The sequence below is a fragment of the Cygnus olor genome, chromosome 2 (genome assembly GCF_009769625.2).
Source record: "Cygnus olor isolate bCygOlo1 chromosome 2, bCygOlo1.pri.v2, whole genome shotgun sequence".
Classification (NCBI taxonomy): domain Eukaryota; kingdom Metazoa; phylum Chordata; class Aves; order Anseriformes; family Anatidae; genus Cygnus; species Cygnus olor.
The window spans coordinates 63,664,705-63,690,656 of record NC_049170.1 but is presented as its reverse complement, the minus strand read 5'-3'; the positions used below and the strand labels follow the sequence as shown (position 1 = coordinate 63,690,656).

Genomic DNA, 25,952 nt, shown 5'->3' with positions numbered 1-25,952 from the left:
ATAAAGGGTTTAAAGCATAACTAAATACCAAATGGAAGTTGATATGTTTGGTAACAGCAGAAGGTGTTTAGTGTGAATATACTTCCACACCATTAATATTCTTTCCTGGAAAACCAGAGTTCTAGAAAAAGTTGTTTCAGGCACATTTGAAAGTTTGGTCCCTGTTTGGGGGATGTCACACAAAACAAACCCTGAGGCTGAATTCTGAGAGCAAACATGGCTATTGTAATTCTGTAAGAAAGAATTTGGGATCATTGATTTTTTTGTGATTATAAATCTGTTTGTGCCGTGGGCTATCCACAGTGGATATATGGAGAAGTAATCTTTTAGAAGAGCTCTTAGCTGAAGGCCATGCTTTTGATACACTGCCGGCTAAAGCAGCATTTATGGACTTTCAAAAGATCTATTGTACATACATATATAACTTCCAACAAATAAACAAATCACTGTTTTTCATAATAGTATGTAATGGAATAAGATGGCTGAATATTTGCAGAGCATTTTTTTGCAAGGGAACAGTATTCAATTTTCTTTGGCTACAGTTGGCAAAGGAGCCTTTTTCAGAGTATTCGTAATTACCACAGCTATGAAAAAAGTGTCCATTCAACTTAATGTCTTGGATGGACCCATTAGCTACTGATGTCTTTTTGCATAAATGCACAGAGTTGTAAAAGTGACACAGGTTTTTAATGTAGGGCATCTTAATCCATTGTGATAGCTATGGGGCTTCTCCTTCAAGACACAGAGGGGAGACTGTGCAGTCAAGGGTATCTTAATTCCATACCTAAAGTTCAGCAAATGGAAGAGAGAGCATTGAAAGACTTAAATAAACCACAATGTGATAAATCATAACAAAGTACAAAATGAAAACATTCAGTTTATTTAGGGAATGCTCACAAAGAATGGAATACATCAGTCTTGGACCAAGGCATACATTTATCCAGACTGCTGTTAATTCACAGTTTATTTATAAAATGATTCCATTTTTGATAACATCTGTGTATGGCAAGATGCCTAACCTCTGGGGCACAATGGGGAGAAGTTATTAAGCTAGCGTCCTCCTTTCTCTTTATCTACAGAGAAGGAAGTTGGAAGGAACCACAGTGTTACGCTGCTGACGCAACTCCGGCAGCAACACCAGGTGGGTCCGACTGCTTTACACCCATCAGAGGAAAGAGAGAGCTCCTCTAAAATGGAGAGAACAGGAAATCGTGATGGGAGGTTCTCAGAACAGCCAACCAAAGCAAGCCGGTAGACCTATTCTGATACAAGTCAACACTTCGATTTCTGTCATGGAGGAAATCAAACAAAAGTGATTGCATAAAGAGACTAAATCCAATCAGAAACTACCTTGTATGTTTTGTGTCAGTTTGCGATGAAAACTCCAGCTGTCTCCATGCAGTACAAAAATTTATGGTTATTACAATTCTGGTTTTCTGATTGCTGACTGGGAAAACACTAACACATAATTTCTATTTGTGCAAATTTTTGAAAGAGCAGTGTGCGCTAGTGACTAATGCACCTATAAGGCAAAGTACTGATCTGGATTGAAACAAAGTTCTTATAATGCATTTTTGTGTACAGAAATTCCTTTTGCTGTCTATCACTGCCAAATTTATTATGGCTGAAAAAATAAATCGGATTGGCCACAAAATGTTTTTCTCTAACAGTAATGACCTAAAATATATTTTTGATAATGGAAAAAATAACATATTGGTCATTTCATCTGACAGTTTTTACCACTTCCTGCCTGATTATTGAGGAATTCAGAATGCTTTTTGGCCAACAATAAGTATGTCTACACTAGGGAATTTCTTGTTCTTTTTTTCAGGAAACACAGCTACATTAGTGCTATTAATGCAGGCTTTCTCACCACCATTTATCTAATGCTGTCTGGGCTCCGTCACTTTTCTAGATCCCTTTTATCTGCGCCACAGCGGGCCCCTATCCTGCAATTAATTCCTCTTGGTACAGAGGTTGGCAGCACTTGCCGTGGGGTCCCGGCCATTACAGATATCTTTACGTAAACGGGAAGGAGATAGCAGCACCTGAGCTGGCAAACACAAGGCCGGCAGCTTGCATGCAGAGCATATTGGGCTCGTTGAGATATGTGGCCACAAAGCGACCATTTACCCTTCTGTGCATGTGTTGCTGGGGCAGGAGCTGCATGCTGTGAGGTCCCTGCCCTCCCTGGGGCACTTGATGTCCAGTGCAATCAGTTAGAAAATGAGAATGAGACTGGGTCGATCTGCTTCCTGTTTTATCTCCTCCCAGTGTGAGCCAAGGAGCTATTTCGCTTTGGTATTTCACTTTTCTGGAATTTTCCTGCTCATCTCTTTCCTCCCCTCCTCTTTTTTTATTAATTTATTTTTAATAAAACTTTAATTTTCTTCAACAGATCAGTTGTATTTAATAAGAACTAACACATCAGCAAACGGAAGGGTGTTTTTCAGACTTCAGCACACTAGCTTTCACTGAACACCACACATGTCCCTGGTAAATAAATTAGGAAATAAAGAGCACTAAACTGATAAACAATGGCTGTATTTTGCTGACGGCTGGCATCCCTGCAGTACAGCTGCTTCTCCCAGCCCCCTGGAGCTGAGAAGGGACAACAACAGCGAGCTATGTGATGTGACTGACATCTCTTCTACTCCACCAACCTAAAGGCGCACACCTACGTGTACCCGCCCTCACCATCAGTCCAGAGGCATTTCTATAGGTTTTGTAGTGTCTTAAAAGATTTTTAAGACACTACTTTTTGGGGGGAGTTAATGGCTTCTCTAGAGCATCCCTTTGTGAAAGTCTTGTAGGGATGGTCACGCAGGAGGTCACACAGGATGACATTAATGAACTCTTTTAAACATGCAGTCTGTCACTGAGGAGACCGTGTCCCTCAGAACATGCCTTTTTATTTCGTTAAGCATCTAGCCTAACAGGTGCAGCTATGCCTGCAAGCATCCCAAAGCAGCCAGCTGTATTTGTAATGAAATATTAAAATCTGCAGTCATCAGGGGAGGGTAGTCCTCACCAAAGACTGTAAATAAGAGAAGAATGCAGCGGCTTTGGGCTTTCTGCCTGAGCAGATAAACCTTGACTTCTGTTGTGCCTTTGCTTTCTTGAGAAGCCCCGAGTGCTGTTTCTGGTTGGAGGGGAAAGAAGTCTTTTGCTGTGACTGTCGGCACTGGAGGTGGCCGTTCCAAGCTGGAGTTGATGCTGAAGGCCAGCAGTGCCAGGACTGCAGTGTGGCTCCCCACCGCGGGCAATACCCAGCGCTGTTGTCTACATGCGGCCCCTGATTGCTCCAGCCTAGTCCTACACATTTCCTCCTCCGCTGCTGATTTATGATGGCTTTTCCTCAGTCACGCCCTGTTTCCCAGTGTCTGAGTCCTGTGAGGAGCCCTCTGCTTTAAAGTGAGTGTTGAAAAGGTGAGAGGGAACAGGAAGGTAGTAAGTAACTGGGTGATGGTTAATTAAGTTAGCCTTCCAGGAGCTAAAAGACAAGAAATTTCACACGCTGTAAGGAGAAGTCACTCCTCAGGAAATCCTTGTTCCAATGGAGCAGGAAAACAAGCCTCTCACAATAGAAAATATCTTCCCATCAGCAGCATTAGAAAATGATAAAGCAACCAAACCGTGGTAGAGTGAATCATCACTCAACAATTTGTCTTCAGTGCTTTCCCAGTGATTGCTTGCAAAGGTTATGGGTTGCTAAGCCAGACTTTGGAGGCTGTAAGATGGGGAAAGCCATCGGAAAGCCCTGATGTAGCAAAGATGCTGACTTCTAAATTTCAGATGAGCTCAGAAGCAGAGTATCAGCAGGAAGATCCATCTTCCTTGTTCTAAATTAAAGACGTGTGTTTTAGCAAATCTGAGGGAAGTGTTGTGGTTGCTATGGATAAAATATATGCAGGGTCCAAAACTCAGAATTCACTCTCTTAGTAGACAGAGAGCAAAGAAGGCAGAAGAAGTTAAAGGAGTCTGGTGCTGTCATATCCTCTGCAGAGATGCAGAGTTGGCTCCAGACTGTCATGGAAAGTAGCTTTGACTGCAGTGTTCCACTGCCCGCTGTGGTACCTGGCCCTAGCATCCTTCTAGTCCACTGGAGTGACTGAAGTACAGAAGGTCTTCAAGCCATCATTCAGCTCCCTCTTCGTTACCCATTTGGATTGTCCAAGTAATTAATTTACCACTTGTAATTCTGTCATAGTAGGAGGACTTGAGCTTAAAAATGGAAAACCACTGGATCCTGCTGCATTTGTTTTAAAACTGACGTCCTACAGAGGTGTCACATTCTCTTCCTTCCTGCAGATGTAGGCTTGTCTAAAATATCCACCCTCCTTTGCCATTCAGTTATCTCCGGTGTAGCACCGTTGCCTGTAGCAGCACTGAGAACAATTAAGATAAGACATCAGTGTTTTATCACTGTGTGGTCTAACCTTACTTAGAGCAAGTCTGGCTGATGTAATAAATAAATAAAAAAAAAATGACGCCTAACAGTACGTTTCCTGCCCTAAAGCTCATGTTATTGCTATCGACAACCCAGCCACAAGGGGTGTCTCAATGATGGAAAATGTAATGGAGGAAAGGCTGGTGGAGAGCAAGGTTTTGGAGTTACACTGGGGCAGCAGGCATAAGGACAGGAAAAAAATGCAGCAACGTTTTATGTCCATTGTGCTCTTGTAAAGACAAGAGCAGTATTCTTGGGGAAAATGATAGAAAAATGCTTAGGGAGTGTTAATCAACCTAATTGTTAGTGACCTCCTGAGCTCAAGGGAATTTACAGCTTTCATGGAGCTCCCTTCAGTTCTGTTTTTTTTCAAGATTGCAGAGATATTGTTTCATTTCTGTGTTTTGTGATGGTTTGATTTGCTGTGACTCTCCCCCAAGAGCAATAAGCTTTGCTGTGCCTCTGTCCTGAGAATGTCCAGACATGCTCCATACCCTTAATGGGATTATTTTTACTCTGTCTTAAGGGTATTTCAGGTCTTCAGAGAAACTGGGTTTTAGCTGCATACCTTACAGGCATGTTAGATATATAAAGACTGATGTCAGCTGCATACACTGCTGAATAAAGTATGTCAGAAATATGTAATGCATGATAAACAGAAAGATGTGCTTGGGGTTTCCATCATCTTTCTTCTTAGAGAGGTATTTCAGGACTTCAACTAAATGCACATGTGTTACATTAGAGAAGCTTAACAGGCTCAGAATATGTATATCCCCATTTCCCTTCAGCTTGTGAAGCTGCCTTACTACCAAAGCTGAGTAACGTATCTTTATTGAGTCACTGTAAACAGCTCCTATTCAGCTCTCAACCCCGCAATCACACTACTGAGTTTTTTTTTTTCCTGCAGCTTTTTTTCTTTTTCGGAAATAAGAACCTTCTCATGCCCATTGATTTCATCATTCAGGAATTTAATTCAGCAGTCACCTTAAAAGGCCATTCATTTCGAGTTTAGGGAGGAGTGCATTTGCTTCCTTTGCAAAATGTGATGTCAAGGTTTATAGATTTTTTCCCCCTCAATTCATCTTGAAATAGGAAACGCAGAAAGAGCAGGGCCTGTAGTAGAACACAGCACACATTTATATGGGGTCAGCTAAATGAACAAAGCTGAAGGGCTCAAAGGGGACACCTTGAGCACACTGGGTGCTCTTTCTGAGGGTTACAGATACGGAGAAAGGCATGGCCTGTTTCGGCAGGGTGCTGATTCAGGCTTCGTAATTAGCCAGCTAAAGAGATCAAAGAGAGAAAAAAAGTCAGATTAAAGCTAGGTGCTGGTGTGCCTGTAATTCCTCTCTGAAATATCTGGTTCCCAGATTACAGTGATGTCAGACTGTGTCTGTCACAATTCCCATGGGGAGGAGGAAGATAAAACAAAGGCCTGCAGGCTTCACCAAAATACTTTTTGTATAGATTTCTCCACATTGGATCAGTGACCGTAGATGAGGCTGGTGGCTCCATGTGTTATTAAAGTTGTCTACACATCTCATTATAAAGCCCCGTGTCCAGCTGGTTGTAACTTTTTTGGAGTTCAGCTTCTGGAGCTGGGCCGTTTTTGGCTGCTCTCACCACCTGAATGTACGCACGGGTATGTGACGGTACCGTGCAGATACAGGATAAAAGTGCAACAGATCTCACTCAGGTCAAAGGCTTCTGGAATGAGTATTTGGCATTTGGTATCAGGAGGTGTGGAGGGGGGAAGTGGGCTTTCTGAAAGGGCTCTGTCTTTTACGGTCCTTGAGCAAATTCATCCAGAGTTAGCTAAGACAGAAGCCTTTCAATGTCTGCAGCTCACACGTGTTCAACAGAAACCTTTAAAATTTTAGCAGCTAACCTCCCCGATGATTTTGCCTTCCTTGTGCACAGTCTGGTCCAAATTTAAGGTTTTTTTTGGGGGGGGTGTAATAGTTACGAGGCTCTGTGGCAGGCCATGCTTATGTTTAGATCTGAACTCAGTGCCGGGCACTGCCTGATTTCCAGCCAGCATCCCCTGGGCTGGTAATCCTGGGCAATTCCCCTGGGCAAGCTGCTGGGGATAAGGAGCCTCAGAGCGGCACAAGCTGGACCCAGAGGGGGCAGGAGGGAGGGCAGGAGGTTTAAAATGGGAGCAGAAATGGGGCACAATGCTGATTCAAACTGCAAGCCAGAAGCCAGAGGGAACTGGGAAGGGAGCTGTGTGCGCACCAGAGCTGGGGGACCTGGGAAGTCCCCATGAGCAGAACCTGGGGCTGAACCCCATGAGGTGGCACAGGAAGAAGGCAGCATTATCTTGGATTTGCCAGGGCCGAGGATTTGCTAGGGCCGAGGATTTGCTGAGCAAGAAGATGAGGAATGTGTGGGAAGTTTAAGGAGCAGAGGCGAGGACTGGCTAAATCTGAAGTCCAGGACTGAAAGCTGAAGGCAAGAAAATGGGTCAGTGGTGCAGATAAATCACCCCTGGTGTTTAAATGCTGCCTTGGATTTGGTCATGATGCTCCAGAACTTGCACACTGGGCAAACTTTGGATAATGTTACCCAAATGCTCTTCACTTCCTTTGTGATCAATATGATGCCTAACATGAAAAAGTGCTGAGTGCTCAGAGATATAACTAAAGTCTATGAGGGCTAGGTTTTCTGTATATCCAAAAAAATATAATGTGAAGTGTTTGGAAAAATTGGGTTTTAATATTCCAAATTGGATGCCAAAACTGAATGCATCTTTCTCCTCATTTTTCATCTGCTCACCTTAGTTTTACAAAGAAATCATCAATATTTGTGAAGTACTTGTGAAGTATTTGTGAAGTATTTTATAATACTGAGTGTCAGTAAAAAGCATACTTTTGGGAACAAATGATTCTTTCTTCAGAGTGAAGTAAAAGAATACAGCCCAGTAAAGTCTCAAGCCACAGTGAACAACCAGGAGAACACCAATCGTGCAATCATGCTCATTATATGGCCACCTCTTGTTCTGTATGCTGGCTGAAGCAGAGCTACTCTGAAAAAAGTTATGTAGCACGTCAATAGGAGCTGAGTCACAGTATATCCATGGAAGTGCTAATTGGAAAAACACCATCCTTTTCCTTTCATGTAATAGTAATTGTGTAAAAGCAGTGTTTTTCCAAACAGTCCCCACTTATATATCCCTATAAACTTTGCAGGAGGGATGCAGACCATTGGATAAGGACAAGATAATGGCTTCTTCCTTAGTTACCTCTTCTGCAGCCCTTGGAAGTCCTCTGTGGATCCCTAGAAGTCTGTAGGCCACATGTTGTAAACCACTGTCGCTGACTGTATAGCTCACAAAGGAAAAAAAAGGTAAATCAAAAGTCATTTTCTTGGTCTTTCTAGTAACATATGCTGCGTAATAAGTAAGTGCATGAAATATCCAACGCCCTTGCTGCTAGCAGCAATCTTGAAAGGAGGAAATGAGTTTGTTCTGACTCTTCCATATCAGATGGTCTGCCTAAAACTTTGTCTCCTTATTTACTTTATTTGTTTTCTCTCCCTCAGTTGCCACTGCCATATTTGCTCTGGTTGACCAACATTATTGCAGCCCCAGCCTGAGTTAGGGTTCCAGTATGCTGGCTTACCTCTGCCCATTTAGTCCAGCTCCTACCGTGCCCCAGCTTGTGCTGCGATCTGGTTGAAGTGCTCACGTACTTGAATGTTTCCATTCCTTTGCAAATTGGGAGCGTTATTTGATTCTGCAAAAACAAACATTATGAAAGTGTTTGGAGTTTGGGAACTTCTGACACCGATGCATAAGGACCTGTAATTACAGCAATGTTCCCCTCCATCCTCCACAGCTGTCTCCAGCAATGTTCCCCCTCATTAGAAATCTACCCTATAATTTCAGATTAGAACTGGAACATAAAGCGGTAATTGCCCCTTTCTGTTCGAGTCTTTGAGGAATTTACATTGTCAAGCTGAGACGTTTGCTGTGCTTAAACCTTTCCACCCCTCGGCAATAGGTCTTTACTTGAACTTCACTTCACTTTGCTTCATTTGCATTGGCAGTTCCCCTGGTTCAAATGCTGTGAGACCTGGTTGCAGACAGCATTTGCTTCAGGAAGTGCAAGCCTCTGATTCTCCCTATAATATTACAATCACTGATTTACTTATTTTTTTCTTACCGCTTGACATTCAGCTTTTTTTTTGTGTGTGTGTGTGTGTGTGTGTTGATGACCTGTGTCACTCTCCCATTAAGTTATTCCGGCTGTGAAAATCATAGAATTGAAAGTGATGCGAAGTGATAGGCTTATTCAGTCCCCTGTTCTGAATACCTTCTCCTTTATGGAATATAGAACAAGAAATATATATTTTTATTTGTTACCCTTTAAATGACAAATCTTTAAAATTTTTGGTTGTTTGGATGTGTAGGAGAGAAATATGAGAGACTTTCCCAAGCTCAGAATATGTCACTGCTGCCTCAACACTGGTGAGGCCGCACCTGGAGAACTGGGTCCAATTCTGGGACCACCAGTACAAGAGAGACCTGGACATACTGGGGAGAGTCCAATGGAGGCCATCGAGATGCTCAGTGGACTGGAGCATCTCTCCTAGGAGGAAAGGCTGAGAGAGCTGGGACTGTTCAGCGTGGAGAAGAGAAAACTCAGGGAGATCTCATCAGTGTGTGTAAACATCTGATGGGAAGGTGCAAAGAAGGTGGAGCAGGCTCTTTTCAGTGGTGTCCAGTGCCAGGACAAGAGACAATGTCAAAAACTGGAGCACAGGAGGTTCCCTCTGAACACCAGGAAGCTCTTCTGTGCTGTGCAGGTAACGGAGCACTGGCACAGGCTGCCCAGAGAGGTTGTGGAGTCTCCTCCTTGGAGATCTACAAAAGCCACGTGGTTGTGGTCCTGGGCAACCCACTCCAGGTGTCCCTGCTTGAGCAGGGAGCTCAGATTGCATGGCTTCTGGAGATTCCTTCCCACCTCAGCCATTCTGTGATTCTGTATGAAAGTGTTAGTAATTAGATGCTGAGCTGGAGGCATAGGCTGTAGCTCCCTGCTCTCTTATTTCCGCTGCTTTGTTCTTCTAAGCCCTGAGTCTTGGCTGCTCCCCTCTGAAAAACTCTGTGCTTGCTAGCAGAACTATAACAGCACATAGATAATGTAGATTTGCCAGTGAGTTCCTTTTAGCTATTTATTTATTTTGATTTCAATTTGCGAAATATAAAAAAAAATGTTTCTTTTCCCAGCCTCTGAGCACATTTAACAATGGATTAAAGAAGCAGACCAACCCCCTAAGAGCTTTAGCAAACCACTAGCTTTTTCCCATGTGCCAGGACGCATCGTCAGATTTTTCAAAAGTAGCAAAATAGACAAAAAGGGCTTTGTGTGGGTGGGCTAAAAGAAGTCTAATGTGTGAACAGGAGGCCGGAGCACTTAGGATGCTCTCTTCTCTTGTCTTCCTGCCTTTTGCCTATGATTCTACATAGCAGAGGTACGCACATACATATGCATGTATGTACATATGTACGTGTTGCTCCAGATACATCTATAACATCCATGTATTGGGAATTATGCTTTGACTGGCTGCACAGCACATTAGCTGTTCCTGACATTTCCTGTTCCAGCTTTCCCCTCTTGAACCACCAGCACTGAGTTTCTTCTGCTTTATTGCTGCCAGCACACAATACAATGCCAAAGATAAGTTTCTAAGTAAGTTCCACGGGTAATTTGTGACGCTTTCTTTCTTTCTAATTACCCCCAGTTAGTGGGAATAAATTTTTCCTCAGAAGACACAGCACTAAACCAACATTCCAGTATTCACCTTGACTTTCTGGAGAGGCTGACTTTTAAAAAGTGATCTTCTTCCTAGCAGGAAGCAGAAAATTCTGTCCTCAAAAGTGCTTCTGAAAATCAAGCCTTTCTTTCTGGAGAAAAGCATGCAGTTTGCATTTGCTGACTCTCTTCATGTGTTGCCAATGAGTGGGGATGGCCCTAGCCTGACTTTTCCTTCCTCATTATACTTGGTGCGTGTTTGCTTCCCTCATGGGCTGTGTTTTGAATGTGTTTGTTTAGTTTCTCGCTGTTTGCCATACTAACTTCTTTATTCTTTTCCTTAGGAGCTTGCTGCATATTTTATTTCTGTCCTGAATCTGCACACTGCTTTGCTTCGGTTGGCTGGGTTTAGTGTGCTAATTGTATGAGGATGTGCCTTTTTTGTCATTTTAACCTCTTGAGGGTTACTGCTCTGTTGAGGAGAGAGGAATTCCAAAAACTAAAACTCTAAAATAAAGCCCTACTGACAGCAAAAGGAAAATAAAGAGCCAAAAAAGTATATGCATAAGAAAAATTAATAAAACAGGCATGGGATAAAAAAAACCTGCATAATTTCTTCCCACAGACATAATCCAGATGTTACTCAATAAATGAATCACATTTAAATATAAAAGAATCATATTTATTGCATTGTATAATCACTTCATTTTTTTCAGTAAGAAAAAAATATGAAAAATCCAGTTTTAGTAATGCCCCCCCTTCACAAGAATCCAATTTTTTCTTAGCATGGTTTAAGGCCATTGTGGAATATGATCCTGTTATCTCTGGTAAAAGTCTGTGAGGTTTATCAGCAGCTTTTGACACAAATGAACTTAGGATATTGCTGCTTTTCCATGGAAGCTCTCTGGGATCAGTGGGGTCATTCTGAAGATGAAAGCTATCTGCACTCCCTGCAGAAATGTCTGAGAGGGCCATAATGGTTATCTGCCTTGCTTCACGTCCCCTCATGGAAAGCCAGTTGTCAATACTGGTGTTAGTGGGATGTCACTTGATGAGATACCTCAGACCTCAGAAGTGAACAGCTACATGCACCTCATAATTTGTACTGAACAGCACACTCACCAGGCTATAGCCAAGCCTGGGAACAGCGAATGTCAGAAGGAGAGAAAAAGCTAACTCAAAATAAGTTTGAAGAAAAGATGAGTAGCGCTGACAGATGGTACAGCCCTTTTAGGAAATCACGACTTTCCCCTCCTTCCATCAGTTGCTAAGGAGAGATTATGTATGAGAGACTATCAAGGATATCAGCATTCAGGTTGTACTTCATGCTGACCGGTGCTCGGACACCCTTAAAGCCATCTGACACAACTTCCATCTTACCAACCTCCTTCTTGGGACCGTGGCATCCATCCACGCAGTTCTTTTTTTCCAAGTGGAAGATAGGAATGCTCTACCTTTTAAACTGGCCAGAAAGCTGCTCAGAAGTGTTACCCAGTCCCCCGTGCAGTCGTGCATCTCTGGAGCTGCAAAGGCAAATGGGAACACGTCAGAATATTTCCCCGCAGCTTAGTGACTCCACATGCAGTAGCTGCTCTCAGCCAGAACAATGATCTTTCTCTGTGCAGCCTTCCACGGGACAGGGTTCAGCCCCATTAACGACTGCATTTCCCTCCCTACCACTCCAAGGATACTTGCTGAGAGGGGATGATGTAATGGTCATGACTGAAATGAACCTCAGATGAGGGGAGGAGAATGCGTGTGAAGAACATGCATTTGCGACAGAAATTCATCTGGCAAAGAAATAAAAAGAAAAAAATAGCAGATTACTGCTTGATTTAAAAAAAAAAAAATGCAAAATGCATATTGTTTACTCGAGCCTTCCTTCAACAGAAGCAGTGACATATTGCCTGCTAAACTACCACCCTTATCCCCCACTTTAACTATACTATATCCGCTAATTCCTCTAAAGAGAAGAGCTATAGTAGGTGCATGCCAGCGATACAGTCCTCAGAGCTGTTGGAAGCCATGTTTACAGCAGGCTCCTCTCAAATAACATATAGCATACTGCAAAGGGGTAACAGGGTGGCCCCAACCTCTCACCTCTCCTGTCTGGGATATAACTGGCCCATGTTTTAGTAAAGTGATGCAGAAAACTCTGTCTTTTATTCGGTGGCCATACACAACAATGACAGTTATGATAGGAAAGCATATGAATTAGCGATGAGCTTACTAAAGAAATCTCTACTTAAGAACTGAGTCCTGCCAACAGAGGTGTTTGCAGGTGCATAGAATGGAGCCCCTCACCATCTCAGAGAAGTTGGATGCAGTTACATGCTGCAAACTAGTATTTCATGAAAGGCCTTCAAGGAAGCTGAAAAAGACCAGGCTTCAAAATTTTTGCAGCAAAAAGCACAAAAGAGAACCCAATGCACCTTTAATGTTACTGAGAGAATCCCTTTGGCTGTGGTGGAGGTATGGTTTAGGTGACTGGCAGCAAAATGTGCTGTAGATTAAACGCATGTGGCTATAACACCCGAGATGGAAGGCACAGAAAAAACAGAAGGCTGGGAGAGCTGACAAGGAAGACAGGACCAGTAGTGGTAGCTAGGGAACATACATAGATGTTATGGCTGGAGAGGAAGATAATGCAAAGCAAAGGCTGTAAAAGTGACTAATATGGTTTTAAGGCCGCTTAAGGCTCCAGAGGGAGCAGACCTGAATGAATGCAGCTGTCACGGTAGGTATGCTTTTGGGTTAGAACACAGCAATAAGGGTGCGGACAAACATCACTCAGGCTTCTTTTCCAGAACTTCCTCAAGACACACTGCCTCCCCTATTCCCCATAACAAAGACTTTCCTTCCTAACATTCCTCTTTTTTTTGGCTTGACTCTGACTTGACTTTCAGTGACAGTCAGTGATCTGACTTTCAGGCTGGCACTATATGGTCTTGGTCTTTCCCTTGTATTTTGCTGCGTGGTCTGTAACTTCCTCAGCCAGGCTGCAAGCTCCATAGCGTGCTCGCTGCTCCATCTGAATTTTTATACCTAGCTCTCTGTAGTGTGCTGTGTGGACCAACCATTATAGCATGAAGTATAAAGCCCAGAGTATTACAGCACCTACACGGTATCAAAAGCACACAAAGGGTGTTGCACGTATAATAACCTACCCAGCTGTAAAAAAGAGTTGCATACATCTATTACAAAAGGGTGTGATGTATAACTTGTATGTGAAGAACAACTCTTGCAACAGGGTTGAAATGCCAGCATAGCAGTCTTCTGGGAAAAAGTAGTGATAAAAGAAAATTTATTTTAATTTTCAGAGGATCTCCTGTGCAACAAGAACACCATGTTGTGAGCATGCAGAGGAGAGTGGTGCCACCAAAAGAATACAGTGACCCAGATGTACTCGAGGTCTGGTCAAATTCAGATGCAGTCAAGAATTTTAAACATCAAGCTACACTTTTTTTTTTTTTTCCTAAAACATTTGTTAGCACACAGAAAACCTCTTCACTTGGTGAGAAGCTGTGACGTATTTCTGAAGCAAGAAATATCACAGGCAGAGCTGTCACCAGTGAAAAACAATTTGGACTCAAGTGAAAGAAATGGTAAAAAAACTGTAATAGGAAGCCATTATAGGGCACTGGGGGAGGATGAGAAAGCAGAACAGGAAATGTTTATGCAGATAAAGGAAGCCTGCAAAACAACTACAACAGGGATCATAGGAATTTCAATCTGCCTGTCACTGAGTGGAATTGTAATTAGGAAATATCAAATAAGTGTGAAAAGCTGAAGATTTAACATAGCCCTGAATTGCCTTTAGACTGAATGTGCAGCTATAGCTAGAAAAGTAACTGCCCCATAAAGCTCACAGCCTGGAGGTCCCTTCTTTTCCCTCCGACTCCAAAACAGTGCAGGTCCGACAGCATCAGTTCATTGACCTTCTGGGTTATGCTACCGCCTCTATTTTCTCAGGCCTTCTGCAGATGGCTGGGAGCTGGTATATTCACAGAGGATGTGGTTCATTTAACTTGTGGGGATTGACTCTTGTCATGTTTGTGGAGTGAATGAACTATAAATTGTTGGGAAGATGACTTGGTGAGGTATGAGACGGCTGAGTCTTTATCCTTCTGGAAGGAGAAGTGGGTATGGCTTTTTTACCTCCTGAGTTATTCTTAAACGAAGTTGGAATATATGATGGTGATAACGATCACTTTGGAAACTACAGCATACACTAAAAAAAGTTTAGTTCTATTTGCAGTTAAGAAAAATTAGTGACAAACAAAAAATATTCTGCACCATGTTGGCTTTTGTGAAGAGGAAATTCTCCACTGCAAAAGTGCATTAAAGGACACGAGGCTTTGGCAAAATTTTTATGTGATTCAGTCATAAGCAAGCATAGCTAAGAGAAAATTACTAGATGTTACTCACATGATGTTAAATCACCAGGTCTGGCACTATTGGTTTTCTGTCCATCCCTAGCTTTTGTTTCCCTTCTGCTCAGGCTGTGTGTATCCTCTGCACTGCTGCAGGCCTGCCTGTTTCCACCTGGTCCATCCCTTTGCCACTCAAAAGTCCTTGATGCTTGCCTCATCCAAAAAATACGTGTTCTACCATTGGGCTGGCATAAATCAGGCAGAAGTCTCCTCTGATGCTGGACTTGAACAGACTCAAGGAACACCATCCCATACTTAAAGGTCTCCTGCCAGGAAATATGAAGAGTTGCAAGAGTAACCACCAAATATTTATGGGCAGTAGTTCAAAGTATGCTCTTCTGAGAAGCTGAAGCTGTAAAATTCACTGTGCTAGACTTCATTTTTGCAAAGATGCATCTGAACAAGCATCTGGTATGTTCCGACCCATAGCACACTTCTGATAGCGCATCATTCTGCACAGCAGTAATGGCTTTAAGATTCATCCTGACTTTGTTCAATATTCCTACTATCATGCAGATTTTTCCTTGGCATCTGCTAAAATGGATAACACATTTTTATAGTCTTTTATCTTTTCTGGTCTCCATTTATCCTGGTGAAAGATGATCTAGTCTGATATTTCTCAAGACATAATTGTTGTGTCTGAAGTCATGCTTGTTTGTGTAACAGGGATTGCACTCGAGAGCCTTGCAGTGAATTAGAATGAGCACTGATTTTACAAACAGGCTGGAATTCACTAAGGTTTTGATGAAACAGTGGGAGAAGAGTGCAGATAGTAAATTCCACTTCCCTCTGGTTGTGTGTATACACCGGTTTCCAAAAGCTCTGCAGAAAGGTTTTCAGGAACAAACTTTCTCCTAGGAAACTCTCATTAGCAGTCAGCAGAAATGGCCGCTTTATTTTAATGAGCCCTTTCAGCAGTATCACACAACAGTTTTCATAATCTCAAAGCTCATCTTTAAATAGCTGTGACAATCAAGTCAATTATGCTCCCATGGACCAATTTTAGTTATCTTTGGTTGGCTTCCACTAAAAACATATTTGTGTCCCTTTGCTGTCAGCTGAAACATTTTTTTGGAATTCAGTATTATTTATCTCACTAATTACCCTTTAACTTGTTTTTGCTTATTTTTACAAATTTCCTTTTTTCCTCCTACTAGATTATTTATTTTTTTTAGGCTTACTACTTATTGTTTTACTGACCTTTTGATCCCTGAGCCTATGAGGCTCTGGCATATTTTTCCTATTTAAAAACCAAAAGGAGGCATTTCAGTTTCCTTTTTTTTTCCCCCCACATATTTTCTGCCAGCAATTCTCCTTTGTATGATCACTTAGTTTGTTTTCCCCAACTCATAGAAATTTATGTTAAAATGGGAGTAGAAGAGATTCTTTTGGCAGCCTGCCTGCTGAACTCTAGAAATGCCACTTCACATAGTCCATGCTTTGGATGGTTGAATGACTTCCAGAGGATATTGCTGGGAAGACAAACCTGGTGACTGAAGCCTTTTAATCTGAGGAGAGGGGAAGCCATCACAAATTGCTTCATCCTAACCACCACGTCTGCTTTATTCTGAGTGCTTCATCTTGGCAAAGCAATTCATTCCCTTTGCCACTTAATTTGTTGGTCACTGTGATAACTCAGCTAGAAGGTACTAATGGTGCCAGTGGATTTTGGGATACTGACATGCACACTAATAAACATAGTAAGATATGCCATACAGACAACTAGACAGTTATTAGACAGTAATAACTTTAGACCTGTGCTTACCTGGAACTCCTTTAAGATGGGAATCTGGCAGAGAAAGGATGACCCTGTTGTCACTTCGCAATCGTGTCCCAGACAAGATGATCCTAATTAGGCAGCTGAGAAGTCCTGAAAGCATTTTAGTCTTTCCTAGGGGAAAATAAGCTGCAGGTTTACACTCGATTTTTGTATGGAAAATGTTAAAATCCACAGCAGATTTCCAGGCGTCTGCTTCCCAACTGTTTTTAAAATCTAGGTCATTATATATAGGTGGCATCAGATAAGTCTCCATGGAAGTTTCAGAATGTTTTAAACAGCAAAATGGGTCAGCTTTCATTAAGGCTTGTAACTGTCTAACACACGTTTTTCATATGTGTCCAGTCCAAGGAAGGTTTAATAACTCTCTTGACCTCTCATTTAGTGTGAATTTTTAACTTCTCATGCTCTCATAGCTGTGTAAGGTGGCATTTTGTAGGTAAATTCCCATGCTATTTCAATCCGTTTGGCATTTTCTTACCACCCAGTGTGAAACCTACTGTAAACTAAATCCACCTATCTTGTTCCAGTCCTTGGCCATTCACATCCACATGCAGTGCAGTCATTCCTTGATTGTCCGTGAGCTGAAATGTTAGATGGTCCTCACATGCTACTGCTTCTTCGATTTTGTTACTATTATTCTCCTCTACATTGACCCAGCCTGGGTCTGAAAGAGAGCTTCCAAAACGCGCTCTGCTCCCTGTGAGCTCTTTTATGCAAATAACTTATTGCACTCACATACCTGCCTGCAAACAATATTCAGATTAGTGAGCAGGACACATTAATCTAAGCCATGGCAGAGCAGTGGTGCAAGACAGTGCAGTCCTGGAGGGGGTCCTGGCCAGGTGCTGAAGGGGACTGATGGGGAGGTGTGCTTGTTGAGCCTGCCAGAACCAATGTTAGAGAAGCAGAGAGCCCCCAGACCCAAGTATGCAGGTGATTTCAGTGGCAAGAGAAACGTCTTCATGGGTAAGGCATTGCTGCATGGGGACAGCAGTGGATGCTCTCAATCTTGGACTTTCTACAAGTAAAAGTTATTTTACCAGTGGAGGAAAATGTTGGAGGGGGTGCTGCCGTAACTGGCTGCAGACATCATCTTGGGAACCTTTATCCTGCTTCCTTTGGCCCGGATCAGGTCCACTGCTTCTGGGCATAGTGCAGTTACAGGCAGAACTTGATTACCTGCCTCAGGAGCAGAGCCACAGGGGCCCCTAGCAGCCCCAAGACAGCACTACAAGCCAAAAGCCTACCACATTTTCCCACTGCCGAGTGCCTGAGGATCCAGCCAGGCCAACGTGAGAAGTTCCCTGCTGGCTTCAGTAAAATGTGTGACATTTGGCAGCTCCGTCGCTCCACAGACTATTGAAACCCATAACAAAGTTCCCAGTGCCTTCAGAGGACTGTAGATCTGTCCTGCGGGCTGTTTTCCTTGTGCCATGACAGCACTCCAACAGCACAGATCATGTCACCACCTTCTGAACGTAAATCCACCTGCATCTGAAAATCTGAAACTTTTTTTGTCTTTTCCTGAGCTTTTTACATCTGAGGCTTATTTGCAAGTACTTGCCCACGATTGCCAAAGAATAAATGTGTCTCTTTTTTCAGTTCTTTCCACTGTGGCCAATACAATCTCCTTGTGCCTGTCGCAAATTCCTCTACCACTGAGCTCTTCTGGCATCATGCTGCCTTGTGTTTTTAGGGCAGAGAGGAGAGTTTTTTGTGTGGCCATTTAATGCATGAGAAAACTCATGAATAGACTTTCTTGGTTACTGAAATGCTGTTTTTTATCTGCAGAATAGAGAGAGCCTAACACTGCAAGCTTCCTCCTGCTGCCCAGATAGTCACCTACAATTCCAATTTGGCATGGCTGATTTTTTGGGAAGGAAAGAATAGCTACAGCTCTGTGCCTATTCACTCGTTGCTGGGGTTAATCAATGAAACAATTGTATTTTGGTGGTGTGAGCACTGGTGTGTGTTAAACTGTCAGGAAACCACACACACATATTATCGCTAGGCCAGCAGGTGAGAAGTGGAAGGAACCAGGACAGTGACTGTGAATATGGACCAGATCTAAGCTCACAACATTGCTGAAAAACCTCACAGCTCATTTTTAAGCAGTGGAAATACCCAGTTTCTTCACAATGGCATATTTGTGATTTTGCAACCTGTTGCTGTGAAATTAAGTTAGATGTCAAGAGCAGATGGTAATTCCTTCAGCTAAGGCATATAAAACAGCAACAGGTAGACTGCTCAACCAGAGCATTAAAAAGATTTTGTGCAACTAACAAATAACTAGATAAAAATAAATAGAGAAATGATATTGTGTGCAAGTTGAACCATTTTAAAACAACTAAGTGCAGAGGTCTGCAGGCACTGTCGATGGCTCCTTAAATCTCTGGGAAACAGCTCTCTCTTTCCTGGCCGTGGAAGTGGAATTTTCTTCCCTGAAGATGACTAGAAGCAATACAGCCATCTACTGACTGACAAGGCTAACCACAGCCTGTTTATGTGCTTGTCATTTAACTCGGTCTCTTATTTCCATCCTAAAATTATGGCCTGTGGAAAACTGGTTTTTGGCAGAAGCTAATTACTGCAGCACACAGTTATTAGCTGATTAGTAACTTGCTGGCTCTCCTTATTACTCATTGCTTTGACATTTGGTTAGGTAGCTGTGTGCATAAACACCTCTATACAAGCTAAGATGGCTTCACATCATGCAGTTGATGTGACACTCCCACTGTCTCTGCTGCTGTGTAGGGACAAGAGAGAATCCTAATCACAACACACATTTCCATGGAAGAATGAGACAAGACTCTCTGATGTCTGTGGCTTTCCTGTTCCACTTTTGACACCGCAGCGTGGTGTTTGATGAACCGTGATCCCATTGTAGGTGTCAGTGTCACTCCGGACACTGGTGACTGAGAAAGGTCAACACAATGCTGATGGAGCAACCTGGCAAAATAAGTGTTTGACTCAGGTATTATGCAGGATATTTAAACTGCACTTATCTGAGAGCTGGTCATAGGTTGGGTGATTGATTCAGTTGCTTGAAAATGGAGGCTGACGTGATACCCTGTATGTTACTTGACTTGGAGCCTTGCAGATCCTAAGACCCTGCAATCTTGCAGGAAGTCCATGTCTTGCCACAGACTATTAAAACAAACAACTAATGAAGAACATTTTGAGTTCATACGACTATAACGAAAGACATGAAAATGGAAATTGAATGTAAGTGAATGAAATAACACTCTCAAAGACAGTTTATATTGCACATAGATCCTGGATGGATGTCAGGACATTCCCCTTCACCAAAAGATTTTTCTAGTCCTTAAGGAAAAACTAAAGTTTTGGTTTATAATCTTGTAAGGCTCAGCAGGAACAGCGTCTGTGTCAGCAATCTGAAAAAAAATACCTGGCATACTTGGGGCACGAGTAGCTGGTTGAGCAGCCCGAAAGGCATTCAAAAAAACCAGGGTGAGACAGCACACTGTGTAAATATAAAAACAGTCTTACATTGCTATGAAATGACTGCAGGGATCAAGACTGACCAGAGTAATCAACTCTGCACAATGAGCCTCACAACAGTTCACAGAACGTAGTTTTCACAAAAGGTGAATAAAGTCCTATAATCCTCCCTACGTTTAGGAGGAGCCGAGCAGCCCGCAGCACGTCTGAGAAAGCTCTAAGCGCTCTCCAGGCAGAAGGCTGGTCACAACTGTTGGAGTTCGCTGACCTACATAGGCACATATGGCTCCTACCCTTGCTGGAACTGGAGCATCCAGATTTATACAACTAACGCTTCTCTTTGATGTGTCACTATGAGGAAATTTTAACTATGTTTAATCCCTATCGCTTACACAACATATAAGCTGAAATCCCCTTTCACAATTTGTAGAACAACCAAAAGCCAAGGCATCAGGAATTACAGCTAAAAGATCACTTCTAGGTTATTTTATTGTGTCTTGCTATTGCATATGATGTGTTACTATAGAATTTCAGAACACAGTATGAAGCTCTATACATATAAGCAACAAGTATTTGAGACTTTAAACTGAGACTTGAGACTCTCCTTATGATACTCATGAACTTGTAAAACTTTCTTTAAATAAGGGCATGATATTTAATTGACAGAGATAAATATCATGCTATTCTAAAATTTTATATAACTACAAGAATAGCATTTCAGGCTGAGAAGGCTGTATTTTCCAGGGGACAGATGTCAGGGTGACACCTAAAAAGACAAACAAGCATAGAGAAGCATTTGGAAACAAAATATTTGGAAGCATTTGGAAGCAAAACCTAAAACAGCTTGTTTCCACTCAAAAATAAATGAGTGTCATCACAACAGACAAGACAATGGCTCAGAACAAATTATAAATATTCAAAATATATGGATTTCCAGAACAACGGGATCTTGATTCTGTAGATACTTATACACGAGTGGATGCACTGAGTTTCCTGCGATTGTTCATGCATGAAGTTATTTGTTCGAGTCTGTGAGTCCCCAGTCATGTGCAGTGACATTTGCAAACTTGTAGGACTGGAACTTCAAAAATCATGAATTCTTCTGAAGAGCCATGGTTCCTTTTCTATGGTCTAGATGGCACTTAGCATGCATTTGGTCATTTCTGCTATAAATAATGAGCCATATATGTAAAGCTATAAAGCATAAGCTAAGACATTTCATAATCATGAGAACTGGCAGTTCTCAAAAGTTTTTCCTCTTCACCCTCACTAAGGCACATTCTCCAATTTGCATGCTCTCTCAACAATTAGTGAATTATTTACGGGGCTATTTTCAACCTGTGGAACATTGACGTACGGTGTACAGTAGCACAGGAGACAGAAATGTGAAGGGCAGAGCTAGGAGGGATACTGCCACGAAGCAATGGCTACACCAGAGCTGTGAGCAGTTGCCTTGCTAATTCCAAGCATTTTCACCACTCTATTTCCCCTACTCCATCCCCACCTGGACACTTCTGTAATCCCACACCTAACTCCATCTCCTGTCCTTCATATGCTGCTGGAAGAAGGCTCTCGTGCTGGGCCACACTGAGCATGGATCATGGCAAAGAAAGCTTGGTAGTAGCAATGCTGTTCTGCTCTGCCCTGACCCTTTCCTTCACGCCATGTCTCAGGAGATGGGAAAGCTCCTGAGGACAAATGGTGCTCTGGCAGTTAGTGGAAGAGCTGTTCTGTAATAAAAAGCTGGGTATTTACTTACACATCTTAATTCTTTCCATCCATCCATGTCCTTTCCTGCTCTTACCCCCTAATTTTTGTACAAACTGTAAAATGGGAATTTGGCCTCATGTCTGGGATTTCTGGATAGCTAGCAACCTGACTGGATCGGCAATGGTGCAGATCAAATGATGCCTGTCCTCATAAATGGCAAGCACGCATCTACTGATCATCTACACTTTAAATGAATATAAATCTAAGGTGTCTGGAGCATGTCATGCTTACTGCACAGGTGCTAGCTATCTGACTTTGTGCCACCACATGCCTGTATTTGTGTTTTGGCCTGTGTTGTCCTGAGCTGAAATTAGAGATGCTGGCACAAACTTTATGCAAGATAAGATAAAAGTTTTAAAATATGTGACAGAGGCCTTGTAATGTACAGCAGCAACCTATCAGGTTGCAGAACTTCTCCTTGGAGCACGGAAAGCTCTGGCCACCAGCAAGCTGCTCGCTTTCCTTCCTAAGTTTTTAAGCCTGAACACAGTCAAAGTTTAGACTATGGAGGGAAGTTGTCTCTCCAATGACAGTAAATGGTATGTTGCCGCTGGTCCAAGTGAGTCCATCACTTCTTCCTGGAGGTGGAAGGGATGATACCCTCATAGGCAATGCCTCAGCTTAGTTTGTTGTATATCATGGAGAAAAAAACTGGCATCTTTTCTGCTGGGTACTTCTTAGACAAGGGAGAAGTTGTTTCATTCCCCTGTAAGCCGTGCCCTTCCTTAACCAATTTCTTCCTTTCACTGCCCCCACGATGGGACTTGGCAGTATCTTGAGGTAACAAGCTTCATGGACTAACTACAAGCTATTGTAAAAAGAGCTAAGAAAAAGGGCCCCATTGGTTTTAACTTTATTTCTTTGTTCTCAGTTTATGAGATATCCCTCGGGATTTATTATTTCTGTGGTTATGGGACCCAGAACTCCGGGGCAGCACATGCCACGCCAGGATGTAATGCACAAATGAACGATGAGTCTGCAGGCTGTTCTGCAACTACCTCATTTCATACTTGTCTGTGGAGCACAACGGGCTAGTTACCTGGTCTACAGCTGGGCACTGTGGAGCAGAGTCTCTGCCCCAAAGGGCTTGTAACCTCAAAAGAAAGCCAAGCAAATAACCGAAAACAAGGAAACATTTAGAGAGTAGTATTTGGGAGTAGTATTTCAGGTCTCAGTGTCACTTTATCATAGATTACCCTATCAGTGTCTGTGTAGCAACTGACTGCAATTTCTTTCATGTGGGCAGCCTGCTGGGTCCCTTAATGTTACAGGGACATCACATGAATAAAGAATGCTGTGGATGAAAGGAGCAGTTGGATCAGAGCACTTATCTCCTTAGCAGCCTCTGGTGGGCAATAAGGTCAAAGGCTTTTTTAAATTTAAAAATCAATTATGTTACTAGATTTTCTTTTATTCACTGGCCTGCAGAAGAGATCACCTTTTGTACCAAGGCTGACTTGTCTCCAGTTTTCTTGGTAGTGACTTAGAATTATTTGAAAATTAAAAAGACATACAATTTGTAAATGGAAGTGGTATTTTTTACAAAGGCAAATGTTCTTTAAAAAAAATGTGACAGTACCTCATTCTGCTACATTTCCTGTGGCCATTGAAGCAAGTTGTTTTAAATTAAATGCTTGAAATGTTTGAAACAATGAAACAATTTATAGACAACTTAATAATGTTTTTGATAATTCTCATGATGTTTAGAATGGATGAGAAATTATTGAAAAGCAGGTTTAATTTGAACCTGTGCAGTAGGAAGAAATAATAGCAAAAAAAAAAAAATCCAAATAAAACTCCATACTAGATTTGTAAGCAAAAAATCACAACACAACAACACTCCATGTCTGAGATCAAATCAGAGGTCTGATCTGAGACACTGTTAACACAATGGTCTAGCTCTTTCATTCTGCAATACTGAGGACACAGAAGGGTCCATTCAAGCTCTGTCTCAGAAAGCTACTGCTCACTTCAATCTTCCCTATCCCTGCAGCTATTTAAGTAGCATCCTTTTTTTTTTGATTTTCCTTGAAACAACAAAATATCAAGACATTTTCTTACCTTGTGTCTTTTGAAGCACCTCACATGCAAGAGCAAGTGAAAATTTACAGATAGCTGCTGTTCCTCTTCAAATCTTGAAGCTATGACCAGGACAAAAATATCCACAGATGAATCACATTTTCATTTAACCGTTTCAAGAAGTTATTCCTTATATGTTTGTCACCAACTGGACCGCCTGTGCTAGTAACATTGCACCCAGTAAGACGTGTTTTCAGGATTAGTCAATGAAAACATCTTCATGTCCCTGCTGGAAACCAGGTACCTGGTCTTGCAGCATTTTCTTCCCTAAGTTAACTGCTGAAACTGTACAGCCCAGTTAAACTCATTGGAAATGCACATCCATGTTGCAGTCCATTGCCAGCCACCTTTTGCAGACTGGTGTCATTGTCTTTGCAGGTGATTTGCAAGTGAAAGTGAGAGTAGCTCCCTATTTCCCCCTCAGCATGCTCCACTTGAATTCTCTGATGGCTAGAATGAAGAAAGCTCATTAGCTTTCTCATCAGCACAGAGCCTGTAAGGTCTCTCTCTCTCTCTCTCTCACTCACTACCCACTGAATCCTTGAAGCCCTAGTCCTTGAAGTCCTAGTATTTTAATATCTACCACTGCTACCCCTTCTGAAATTTGACAGAAATTGGCCACTGTGCTCAAAGGTTAGTGGGAGGATTAACTGGTCCAAATAGAAAGCATCGCTGTGTAAGTCCTGACAAACAACTGAGAAGCCCATTATCATATTTAAATACATATGCTTTTTGGCTTGTTTATTTACAGAAATATCAGGACTGACAAATTGTATACCACTTGGTGAAAGACTCAAGCATGTAGTCAAACCTGTCTGTCAGTGTTGCTAATATGGCAACGAAAAGAATTCCAGAGACACTTTTGCTCATGGAAATCCATTATGGAAATTCCTACTGTACTGTTGGGAATTAGCAAAATTTCTAGTTCAGAGGGACTGAACACTTACACTTCCAGCGTAAGAAAACCCATGTGAATATGACCTTTCCCTTAGTTTTCTTAAGGAATAAACCTCTCTGGCTTCATGTATACAACTGAAAGGAGTAAACCAGCACAAACACACTCTTTCCTCCTTGTACATCAGGTTTTCCAGATCATTAAACAAAATGTAAATCCTGAGATTTAGAACAGAAAAACCTGGCAGGGTCTGAAATGCTGATTTCCTCAAAGCTGTTTGTTCTGAAGAAAGAATGTGGGAATCCTTGTCATCTTTTCATGGTAAGGCAGACTTTTAAAAAAGTCTTCTTGGAGGAAACTAATGTTTCTGAGCATACAGATTCTCAAGTTCCTTCTGGTTGTGATCCCACTTACAGGTCAGTAATTTCACATGACCCCAACTATTAGTATAAATAGTATAAGAAGCTGAATTTGTTAGTTACAATGCAGCTTGTAACTGCTATGGTTTTGCTTCATGTTACAGCTCCTAGGCTGAACCCTACTGGTTTGTTTAGGGTAGTGAAGGAAAAATGTGGTCCAAAGTTTTTTAGATTGCGCACTCATTGCTCTATCAGAAAAAAAAAAATCAAAAAATGGAGAAGATATTTTACTGGCAATAACCAGAGGTTTTGGTCTATTCCAACTTGATAAATGGATATCAACATAGATTAATGATACAGTCTATCTTCTGTACCTAACTTAGTTTAAGAGCCTACAGATGTAGGATTGTAGATACTCTGAACTGCTCTTTGGATAGTCTAAAGGCTGCATGAGAAACCTAAACTCTCAAATCAGGTACCTGTTTAAGGCACTTAAAGTCAGAAGATGATCCCTCAGTCTCTCATAACATGTTAATGTATGAATTCATTTAGTTAAAAAAAAAAAAAAAGAATTAAGTTTTGGCATTCAGTTTCTGGAAGATGATTTGCTGTAATTTTTTCTCTGAACTACAGAGATTGCAAAGATAACATAAATGCAAAAAGCTTTTTGTGGTTTTGTCATGGTGTGTCAAGTCAGACAAGTAGTAAGAATAATGACATATCTTGTATGTTAAAATACCAAATGCTTTCTTGGTGGGATTCTTTATAACGCCACACAATGTATATTCAAAAAATGTTTTCTGGAATGTAAATTAATGTCAGACTCTTTTTACTTGCTTTAAAGTTTTAGTCCTACAATGAGATCACCACAACTGCATTTCTGACCCCGAGAGCGTGTGCACGGTACAGGGACATGCTCCTAGAACTAGCATATCATGCAGTTTCTAAAATGACACCATGTAAGA

General features: G+C 41.9%; 1 protein-coding gene across 6 annotated transcripts; it reads right to left on the bottom strand.

The window, feature by feature from the left end:
• Positions 1-858: 858 nt before the first annotated feature.
• Positions 859-23,981, bottom strand: LOC121064349. Of its 6 annotated transcripts, none has more exons than XR_005816469.1 (7): positions 23,716-23,981; positions 16,408-16,533; positions 14,638-14,908; positions 11,594-11,732; positions 8,074-8,187; positions 7,695-7,779; positions 859-4,388 (listed from the first exon to the last, which is right to left on the bottom strand). XR_005816469.1 is itself a non-coding variant. In XM_040545661.1 (7 exons), exons 3-7 carry the CDS (start codon positions 14,888-14,890, stop codon positions 4,354-4,356), a joined length of 630 nt encoding a protein of 209 aa, XP_040401595.1. In that variant the 5' UTR covers positions 14,891-14,908; positions 16,408-16,533; positions 23,716-23,829; the 3' UTR covers positions 2,752-4,353. The 6 variants fall into 6 exon arrangements, 3 of the variants coding, with proteins under 3 accessions (XP_040401595.1, XP_040401596.1, XP_040401597.1); XR_005816471.1 differs by having other exon boundaries at positions 2,752-4,388; positions 7,695-7,771; positions 23,716-23,827; XM_040545661.1 differs by having other exon boundaries at positions 2,752-4,388; positions 11,590-11,732; positions 23,716-23,829.
• Between the last annotated feature and the right edge of the window lie 1,971 nt (positions 23,982-25,952).

Excerpts from the sequence above, each read along its gene's own strand:
- LOC121064349 (XM_040545661.1), bottom strand. The coding sequence starts at position 14,890 with ATGGTGTTCCTTGAGTCTGTTCAAGTCCAGCATCAGAGGAGACTTCTG. Across the intron at positions 11,733-14,637 it reads ACCTGGTGATTTAACATCAT|CTCCAGAGATGCACGACTGC; the intron begins GTGAGTAACATC and ends TTGCCTTTGCAG. Across the intron at positions 8,188-11,589 it reads CGGTCCCAAGAAGGAGGTTG|AATCAAATAACGCTCCCAAT; the intron begins GTAAGATGGAAG and ends TTGTTTTTGCAG.